Raw genomic sequence first — 10,588 nt, forward strand, 5'->3', positions numbered from 1 at the left:
GTGTGTGTGTGTGTGTGTGTATTAAAAAACAGCAACTTCAATACAATTCTATGAAAAATATTCTGGCGATTTTCACTTTTTCTGCACATTTGACATAATGCAGTTGTTATAGTTTTATTTTTGGCAACTATTCAAAGAATCACAAAAACTGCATAATAAGGTATAGAAGCGTCTTGGTGCTTATTTCCACTGTTTCCTTTCTTTCAAGATACTTATTTGAAAAGTGTTTTTTTTTTTTTTGGTTTTTTTTTGCTTATTCTTTTTTCTAATAGATTCTTGTCTGTTCTTGTTTGGTTTTACAAGAACAAGCCCGTTCACGCTTTAATCTTCAACACTTTCCAGAAAAAGTTAAAAATGAGTAAAAGTAATACTTTCATACCAGAAAATAATATACTAAAAGATGTTTTAATTAAAGGAAAATAAAGTAAGTCTTCTGTTATTTCCTATCACACACTTAGACGCAGTGTGTAAAGGGGTGTATCAGTGCGGGACCTCATCTGGTGATGCGATAACACACTGGACACACTCAAAATGCTATTCACTCATTATCTAAACATTTTTCTTCTTGATTGATTGGATACATCTTGTATAACATTTTATTTTATTTCAACTCATGCAGGCCTAACGGTGGTAGAGAGACTGACAGTGCGAAATAGCTTGACACGAAATGTGCCAAAAAAACCTTTTTATTCATTTATTCCCACGATTGTACTCTTAATTAGAGTTGAGTTGACGTTTTTTAAGCTAAATTTAAATGTGCGTGCCATGTCAATTAAAATATTTATGTGGAGTGCTATATTTATTTCTATCCTATATTTGCCTGGCAACAGAAGGCTATATATATATATGAACGTGCGTGCCATGACGTTCATCCTGAATTATGGTCAGTGCTGACATCACGAATTTACTTTGTGGTCTGATCTCTTGGATTTTTTTCCCCCAAAATGCACTTGTGTCCAGGATAATGAATGATGAAGATAAATGGCCAGTTCACGGTGTGTCCTTTTGCAAATGACCGACTAAAACAAAAAGGGCTGCTGGTGACAAGCACAATAAAAACATCACTGAATTTTAGGAATTTCAATCATTTCTATTTGATCCAAATTGAATGGTGACTTAAGGCTTGCTTCTCTAAATTCAGATAGCAGAAAATCGGTCAACACTGTAGTATCCCAGTATTCTGCAGATGTTTCACTTTATAGACCAAAACGAGTCATGCAATGAACGAGTCACATCCACAAATAAAATCTTGAGCTGCGTTAAAGTGAGTGACCACCAGACGAGCACCCACTTTTATTATCGCTGATACATTAAATAAAGCACCATCTTAAAGGTTATATGGCAATAAGAATCACATGGGGGGTGCTCTGATTTTCTTCTTACACCGTGTCTGCAGCCTGGTAAAAAAGTGCACACGGGCCCTGTTATGCAACGTGTGTAACCTTGAAGAGGTTGCAGCCTCACAGTGGTGCGGGATGCGCTCTGTGGGGAAGAGGCCTGCAGGATTACACTCTATATTTCTCTCATTGCTGACTTCTTCCGTTCGTTAGGCGCCTTTAAATACCTACATCCTTTGATGGCGTGGCCTGTGTCACTAAATAAGAAAGAAACATGGATGTGACTTGATTTTTCTGTTTTATTTATCAAGATCACGTGGACAGGTGAAGATGTCATCGTTATTTCTCAGATAATCAGCACATTCGATGAGGAGAAAAAAAAAAGGATAGTCGTTTTTGTTTTAAAAAAAAAGGTGGCTAAAACCTCTGGATTAAATATGCTTCTATGACTTACTGTAGTTGAACATGTTGTGGAAAAAAGAAAGAAAATGCACCAACAAACTGTCGGTAAAAAAAAAACAACAACCCATGTTTGAAGACTGTTGCTTAAAGGCATCACACGGATCGCTTATGTAACTATCTATCTGTGAGTGTAAAGCAGATATGCCCCAGGCCTGTAATTAATACAAGTTACAGCTGCCAATAAAATTGACAGTGTCGTCGATTAAGTTCATGATACATTCCTGACCTGCACCCATTAGCCGTGCGTACATGTCAGCCATTTCCCGCAGGTACACGCCAGTAAAGTAAACGTGCGAGGAGGCTGCAGCGAGGAATGGTTCTATTTGCAGAGAGACTGAGGATGCAGGGATGTGCGGCTGCAGCAGAAGCACTGTTGACAGGACTACACTGACACATAAGACGACCCATCTGGCTGTTGACATCCGTGAGCCCCCAATTCGATAAGAGCCATTCTCGTGGGGGACTGAGATCTTGTCAACTTCTCTGAGCTTCAGCGAGTCCCACTTTTTCACATCGAAATTACGCACGAGCGGACCGACGTCCGTGTCTTTCCGCGAGGGCAGAGGAGTCTCCCGGAGGATCCTCAACTTGTCCCGAAACTCCTGCATCTGCTGCAGAAAGCAAAGGGGGTCGGAGACGCTCCTGAAAGACTCCGCGATGCTGAGCGCCCGCCTGTGCTCCTCCATCGCTGCGCTCAGCTTCGTGATCTCCGGGTCGTAAGCTTGCAGCACCACGAGCTTCAGTGTTTCGAAATCGGAGAGGATCTCGTTCTTTTTACATTCGAGGGCGCTGATGAGTTTGTCGAAGTAGTCGGTTACCTTTTCTGCGTCCTTGGTCACCGACTGAAGCGCGTTTTTCTTACTGGCTTGCAGTGTCTCCAGGCAGGACATGATGTCTGCGCTCTGCCAACTCTCTACTCCGCGGAGCAGCGCTTCAAATGCCTCCTTCTCCCGCTCAAACGCCTCCTCCAAGGAGCTGAATTTGTGCCCTCTGTGGTCATCAGTCGTGGCGCAAAACCCACAGATGAGTTTCAAGTCCGTGGAGCAAAATATATTCAGAGGTTGTCCGCAGTGTTGTTTACAAACAGACATCTTAGGCATGAACCTGATTTTGCTGTATTTCTCCACGATTCCGCGCAGAGAGTAGTTGATCTGCAGGCTGTTGGCGCCGTTGTGAGGGGTCTCTTTTCGGCATGTGGGGCATTTGAAAGGTGTCCTGAAGGCTGGTCCTCTGTTTCCCTCCAGGAGTCCCTCCAAGCATTTCTTGCAGAAGCTGTGTGAGCACAGCAGCACCCGCGGGTCCTCGAAGAGACCACAGCAGATGGGGCACGTAAGTTCGTCTTCGAGCTGCTCCATGTTGTTTATCCTGCAAACACATTATCCGGCCGTCAACATGATGCTTGATGTAAGTCAAGAATGTCACAAATCAGCACTTGATAAAAAATAGGCTACTGTACAATACGCACCCACACTGAGAGGGATGCTGACCCCAAAGAGCAGCACAGGCAATAAATGACACACGAAAATGGTGTAACATCATAAAGGATACAGATTGTGTCGTCATGTTCCAGCTGTTTCTGGAGTATTCCCATCGTCAAAGTGAAACTGAGTCTCATCGCAGTGGCAGTGCCCGCGTAAAAGGAGATTGGCAAATGCTCTGCCAAGCTCTCCATCTGCCCATTTATCGCTAAGAAACATCCTGCTTCTTGATGTCTGTCTAAAAAAAAAACAAAAAAACAAAAAACAGCTGACGTTGGCAGAAAACCTGAAACCGTGTTGCAAAAAAAAAAAAACGAGACTGGAATAAAAGTGGGAATAAATAACTTCGCAAAACGCTGACTCAAACAGCCAATAAATGAACCTCGCTTTGTATTACATAAAAGCAGGGGCGATGGTTAGCTGTCTGAAGCTCTAAATTCCCACCGTCCAACCAATCCAATGCGACAAATTATCGACAAACAGGCTGCGCGTTTGCGTTGCTCCTGTTGGCAAGCTTCTGGAGTGGAGCTGTGACAGATTTTGCAAGCGCATAGTAACATGCAACTACTGGACCAAAAGAATCACTCACCAGCTGCTGAGACGCACAGTGCAACGCAATCATGGCGCTTGTTGCTGTGCAGACTTCGCCTTTTCCGGGTACAGAATTGACCCTTTCGGTGCCACACAGAAAATTGCAACGCTCTGGTGTGCCTGATGTATGCACAGCGAAAAAACACAAACAAACAAAGACCTTCAACACGATTCCACTCACATAAATGACACGAAGTGTGTTTGATTTTCACTGACTGATTGTGATCATTGAGGGTTTTTTCGTTTTTGTCCCTACTTGGCAACTTGCTGAGGATCCCTGCCAGTGAGATGGGGGGAGGGGCTGTTGCTATGCAAAACATTACAGCGTGAAAAACTGTCAACGAGGTTTGAGTCCCAGCTTGGCACCGCGGGTTTTTTTTTCTTCTGCTGCCCCACTTCAGTCTACTCGCTCGTGTGAGATTCTCGTCAACATCTGTAAACTGGTAACGTGAAAGAGGGCGCAAGTGAAGGCACCAAGTTGCAAAAAAAAAAAAAAAAAGTAAAACTCGATACTGTCCTGCACTGGGCAGATAAGTGGCACATCAATATGGCACCAAGAGCAAATATAGACTCCAAATTATTATGTTATTGCACACAAGGTTTGCTTATGAGGCAGCTGATCGAAGCTGCTGACATTATTCCTCAGTCGTGACTGGGTGTCACCTTATTACCACTTCACCATTAAACCGTTTAACACACATTTTCTCAAACTAACTTTCTTTACACTTCTGGTTATGTAACATCGATACCCAATAGTTACTAAGTCACGTGTAGAATTTTGACCTTGATTTTCTTCCCTTGTTTCCATGCCATCAGGAGCGACTGCCTATCTTAGCCGCTGTGATTGGATACAGTCGGGTACCAGGGGCTTATGCAGTACCAGCTTTTGCCGGTGTGTGTCGCTGTCGCGTGGGCGAGGAGTGCTTGACGTTTGAACGTCGGACGCTCTCTTTGGTTTTGATGGGTGTTTGTTTCCGGGTTTTTTTTTTTTTTTTAGCAGCTAACATTCAGGGTAAAGAATGGCTGCGATGTTTACGTGTTGTCTAGGCTGCTGTGGAGATGGCTCATCTGGGCACATTCCTCTCAAAGAAATGCCAACCGTCCAGTTAGATACGCACCACATGGGTACGTAACTTCACCTTTTTTTCATATTCACGTCCAAACACAACACGATGTAAAACCCAGGTTTGACGTGAGGGTTTGCTACTTCCGCCGTGAAAACGAGCCAGCTAACAGACAGCTGAGTTACATCCTGTGATGATGTCAAGTGTGTTTTCCTGGTTGCAGGTTCAAAATCTTTTTATTGTCCCTGTAAAGCTGCAATCACACACGAGACCACGTAACATCAGGTTCACCTAACTTAACACATAATACGTAAATGCACTCAACACTCCAATGATTGACATTATTATTCAATGTTCATAGTTAAATACTTTTTTTTAATTCATGAAAGCCCATCCTCTCTCACCTCTATGAATAATACACTGGGAAACGTATGTAGATGTCAATCAATCAATCAATCAATCTTTATTTATATAGCGTCAATTCATAATAATACTCATGTCTGTATTTGTGTTTTCTGTAAATGTTTTACACAACCTGAGTGGTTTAGAAAGTTTCATCTTTGGCTTCATGGATGTCAGACTTCTTACTGACATTATTAAATGGATGTAAGAATTGATTGATTATAAACGAGGTGTCATACATTCATTGACATGTTTTTTTTTTTTTTACGTTTATTCTCTTCCTCACTTGGTTCCTGACTTTGTGTTCTTGACTTTGCATTGCAGGCACTGATGTTGTTATCGTGAAGAGCGGCAGGAGAATATGTGGCACCGGAGGCTGCTTGGCCAACGCTCCGCTTCACCAAAACAAAAGTTATTTTGAGTTTAAGATCCAGTCGACTGGTGAGCCCTCCTGCCTCTCGCTTATACTTTTCTTGTTTTCTCCTTCCTTCCTTCACAAATGGACATTTTGGTGCACTCCTCCTAGTCGGAGTAATGAGTCTCACTTGCTGAACTTTTAGTCGCCTCAGCATCTTGTGACTTCATGCTCGCCGGGGGAATTTTTCCCACAAACAAAGACCGTATTGGAAAGCACAATGGATATGCTTTCTGAGAAATATGCCTTGAAGCAGAGCTAAACTTATGAATCACCTCGATAACCCGACATGGTTTCACTTACAAAACAGGGATATTTCTTTTGATCGCAGATCGCTTTGATCAATAATACTGATTTATTGTATTATTGTATTTGTATTATACACATTTGAGTGTTTTGATCGGCGCTGTCCTTGTGTCTAGGTGTTTGGGGAATCGGTGTGGCGACGCAGAAAGTGAACCTGAATCAAGTGCCTTTGGGCAGAGATACAAACAGCCTTGTGCTGAGGCATGATGGGTCTGTGTACCACAATAATGAAGAGAAGAATCGCCTGCCTGCAAACAGCCTTCCTCAGGAGGGGGACATTGTTGTAAGTTGATGTTTGATGACCGAAACAGTCAGTAACTGTAAGTGTTGCTGGCCAGTTGTAAAGCTCAAAAATGAACAAACCTTTAAAGAATACAGATACTTTAATGAGCAGCAACATTCATTTTGCCAAGTCACTGAGTTTGTATTCTGAGAGTAGAGATGATGCCGTCCGACATGGATCCTCACACACTTTATTTTCACTCAGGTCTATCACTCCTGGTTACATCTGGTTTAAATAGTTAAGTCTATGAACACGTTGAACTATCTCATGCACTTCCACTTAATACAGAATTTGTAAACTTTTTATCATTCCCTTTGGACTGATCATCTGCTGGAAGCCTGGTGCAGCAGGCTGTCCTGCTGGTCCCACGAGACCCACAGTACAGTCTGTTTTTAAGGGTTTTTCCATGACAGCTGGCAGTGATAGTCACATTGCATCAGCTGGTCTAACACTGGCCTGATAACCTCGTGTCTGTTTAATGTTACGCATCAATTAGCAGCTTTCCATTTGGTTCTAACTGTTAAAGACATCTGATCTTTCGAAGTCTACAGAGTGTTCCAGTCATTCAGGTCTATGAAACTCTTTTGATAAATATAATTACATGAGTGGAGAGCGGGTACAGCAGAAAGTCCTCCTGGCAACCGCGCAGTGAAACCCCGGCGATTGGGGTTGTCAAAGTCTGCGAGCTGTTATGATCTACACATGGACACGTTCGACACTTCAACATCAACTCATGGAAAATAAAGATGATGAAACACAAATGATTAGTTTTTTGCCTCATCTAGTTTGTGTTTTTACTCATCTAAACGAAGAGTGGGAGGACTCTCCTTCCTTATCTCCACATCGGTTTTAGTTGCATATTGTGAACAACCAGCCTGCACATGCTGAGATTGTGAGTGATGATCTAACCCCTAACCTTTCTTGTTGTCCCTCAGGGTGTCACGTACGACCACGTGGAGCTGAATTTGTATCTGAATGGAAAGAACATGCATTGTCCTGCCTCAGGGATCCGTGGCACTGTTTTCCCCGTTGTTTATGGTGAGTTTATTGCTCTGTACCACAGTTTATCGGTGTTCAAGTTATTTCTCAATAGTCTTCCATTTAATTGTTTTTTTGTAAACACTGAATGCCGAAGTGCTTACAGTGAAGTATTTTACAACTTGCAGTTACATGTTTTACCACTGGAGGGCCGTATTTGTACATCTTTACAAAGCACAGCGCTGCTCATGGAGTACATAGTCAAACGAAACGTTCTAAATAGTCTTCTGTTGTTTTATACATGTACAATGATATATTTTTATTGTAGAATTAATCTGCCTAGACAGTTTATCACTCACAGTCTAGACAGCTATTCTCACACTTTGATTTCAGCTTAATTTGACAGTTTAAAAATATTTAATTTAAGTAGAAAAAGTTTACACTTTTAATGTTGCCAGTTTTCACCATATTAATAGCAAAAGCTGTTGTAACACCATAACATAGTAACACCCCCCCCCAAAAAAAAAAAAAAAAAATATATATATATATATATATAATTATAAAATAAAGACAAAATGAACAGTCGATTTCTCACTAACTACAGTGCTTGCTCTTTTGTGCCTATATGGCTTGGTTTCCTGGTGTAGTATGCTGACATTTTAACCAATAAAAATCGCAGGTCCCACATTACGACCATTATTTTCAGATGATGAGTTTTCATTGGGGCCTGAAAGGATCAACTTCAAGCTGTCACATCAGAAAACAAACCGATGATTGGTCTCACTGTTGATCAATCTTTCCGTGTTTTCATGGAATACATGATGGTGTTGAATAATAAAGACAGTAATTAATGGGCAGTTCAAGTAAAAGGTCTCCCTTTGTCCACAACAGCGAGAGTAAATAAAGCTGAATTACTTCCGTTCAGTAAACTTGGATCAGATACATTAAAATTTAAAAGTGGTTTACAGCTTTTTATCAATAATACAAATAGTCGGCTATTATGAATGGATAGCTGCGGCTCTACTTTGTCGATTGTTTGAGCACACATTTTACTTTCTCAGGCTCAGAAGTAGTTTAAGATTAGTCAGTCACCATGCTGACTGTATGTAACAACAAAAACATTCCTGCACCCAAAGATTTCAGTATTAACGAGCTCATACAAAATGTCACATTGTGTACCAAGAGATTATGTTCAAATAGTTGTTCTTATAAGACATTTGACCTCATTGCTCAAATACCTTCAGCAGGTTAAACAAAGGAAAAGGTTGTAGTGTTTCCTGTTTATTGAATTAATACTTCGTGCAAAGTCGACACAACATCAGTTCAATGTCATTTTACTTCATCACATAGAATTTGAAGGACTCCTTGTAACGTACAAGTGTGATTTGATAAACATTAGAGTGTTCCGACATGCTTTTTGTGGTCCCATTTCGTCATTCATTTGACACCTTGGCGCAGCCTTGGTGTTTCTCTTCCATATACGTTTTAAATACTGTCAGTGTCAATCTGTGAACACATGTCTCTTTGTGCTTCTGTTTCAGTGGATGACAGTGCCATCTTAGACTGCCAGTTTAGTGACTTCTATCACACAGCTCCACATGGGTTTGAGAAGATCCTCTTTGAACAACAGATCTTCTAAAGGACTCGCGCCTCAGCCCCTCTTTCTGCCGTCGTCCTCCCTTGTATCTACTAGCCACCTCTGTGACACTACACGTAGACCTTGATTGCTTTATATCGTTATATGTGGCTTGTTAGCCTCTTGTTTTTGTTCTCCCTCTGATTACTGTGCTGCTGCTCTGGACCGAAGTACCCTTGAAGGAGAAGGGCTTCCTGATCCTTGGTTGTATTAGATGGGCTGTTCCAGTCTGTGCTGATGCAAAACCATTCAAATCACATTACCTTTTGTTAGGAATCATCACCCCATGTTAACTGAAACACGTTTGATTACAGGTTACTTCTGTGATGGTAAAGGAGTTCCATTTTTCATGATTAGAAGCCATGTTTCATTTAAATTGCCTTTTGCTATGATTTGTTTTATTGTAATCTACTGACATCCCAGCATGCACCATTCTATTTATTTGTATTTATTTGAGACAGAGATCAAGTTATAAGTCTGTTTTATGTGGCAAAGCTTTTATTTTTTCTCCCCAGAGGCAAGACAAAGTTTGCATAGTAACGAATGATCAGCTGTCGATATTGATCAGGCAGCAAAATCAACAAACGTTTATGCTGCCTTCATTAAGTAGAAGTGGAAATTAAAGCAAAAGTCAAAACACAATTTAGTTGACTTTTTTTTTTAGAGTAGCCTGTTAACTCCAGTATACTGAAGATGTCAAAGGATAGCCAGTCACATTTTCACTGAGGGACGCTACGGTGTGGTGCTGATTCATGTTCTAGTTAAATAATAATCTCAAATCGCTGACCCTGATGTGTCATAAAGATTGATTTCCTCAAAACTATCTATTCTGAACAGCCCTTTAATTCTTTCCACACTTTCCCCATACTGAAATCTTATCTGGTGTATTTATATTAAATATCAATATTATCACAGCTGGTGCTGGTTGTCTCTGATCAGAGATGTTATGGTTAAAAATGTCAATCTGTTGTGTTGTATTGGCATTGCATTTCTGCTGCTGAAGTGTGACAATTAAATATTTCTAAAGCCTGTCTTTGTTTTGCACTAATGATCTTGTACAAGCAAATCCAAATGTCGATTCATTAAACCTATGTGTCTGGAAGCATATTTATCTTGAGTCCTGTCATTATTGTTAAAGATTGTTTCATAAAATCTTTTCCTGCAAAAAAATGGGAGACTTTTTTTTTTTTCAACAATATCTTTATTTTTAACATAACAAGCCTTGGACTGAATAATAGAGCAATGTATAAAAATGTGTTCTTACCAGTGTATACCAGTTCAAAGAAGGTAAGAATAAAATGCAAGGCTTCAGTATATCATGCAATAAACAGACCAATACAGACAACATAATCAACTACTGCAGAGAGGGAGTAAATAACGAAGTTGGAGAAAATAAAGAAAAACAAGCTAGAAACAGTACCAATTGTTGAATAAACATGCTTATTAACCGCAGGACATTGGAGTATAATAATGTATAATCACTTTATTGTGGAAACTGTGTCGACATATGTTAGAAACCCACCCCAGATCTTTTGAAAACTGTTTGCCCTTCAAATTGTACATAGTCTTTTCACTTGGTATGCATAACTCATTATGACAAATGAAGGTGGTAATACATCTTAACAATGCATAGCTA

General features: G+C 40.6%; 2 protein-coding genes across 4 annotated transcripts; one reads left to right on the forward strand and one right to left on the reverse strand.

Moving 5' to 3' along the window:
• Positions 1 to 221: 221 nt before the first annotated feature.
• trim13 (tripartite motif containing 13) lies at positions 222 to 3,969 on the reverse strand. Of its 3 annotated transcripts, XM_079356852.1 has the most exons (3): positions 3,867 to 3,969; positions 3,265 to 3,515; positions 222 to 3,164 (listed from the first exon to the last, which is right to left on the reverse strand). In XM_079356852.1, the coding sequence occupies exons 2-3, from the start codon at positions 3,360 to 3,362 to the stop codon at positions 1,958 to 1,960; spliced, it is 1,305 nt and encodes a 434-aa protein (XP_079212978.1). In that variant the 5' UTR covers positions 3,363 to 3,515; positions 3,867 to 3,969; the 3' UTR covers positions 222 to 1,957. The 3 variants fall into 3 exon arrangements, with proteins under 3 accessions (XP_079212978.1, XP_079212979.1, XP_079212977.1); XM_079356853.1 differs by lacking the exon at positions 3,265 to 3,515 and having other exon boundaries at positions 3,867 to 3,945; XM_079356851.1 differs by lacking the exon at positions 3,867 to 3,969 and having other exon boundaries at positions 3,265 to 3,860.
• Positions 3,970 to 4,723: 754 nt separating this feature from the next.
• spryd7b (SPRY domain containing 7b) lies at positions 4,724 to 10,059 on the forward strand. The gene is made up of 5 exons (XM_079356854.1): positions 4,724 to 4,993; positions 5,659 to 5,775; positions 6,172 to 6,338; positions 7,274 to 7,376; positions 8,858 to 10,059. The coding sequence occupies exons 1-5, from the start codon at positions 4,888 to 4,890 to the stop codon at positions 8,953 to 8,955; spliced, it is 591 nt and encodes a 196-aa protein (XP_079212980.1). The 5' UTR covers positions 4,724 to 4,887; the 3' UTR covers positions 8,956 to 10,059.
• Positions 10,060 to 10,588: the final 529 nt, after the last annotated feature.

The sequence above is a fragment of the Symphodus melops genome (assembly GCF_947650265.1).
Source record: "Symphodus melops genome assembly, chromosome: 12".
Classification (NCBI taxonomy): domain Eukaryota; kingdom Metazoa; phylum Chordata; class Actinopteri; order Labriformes; family Labridae; genus Symphodus; species Symphodus melops.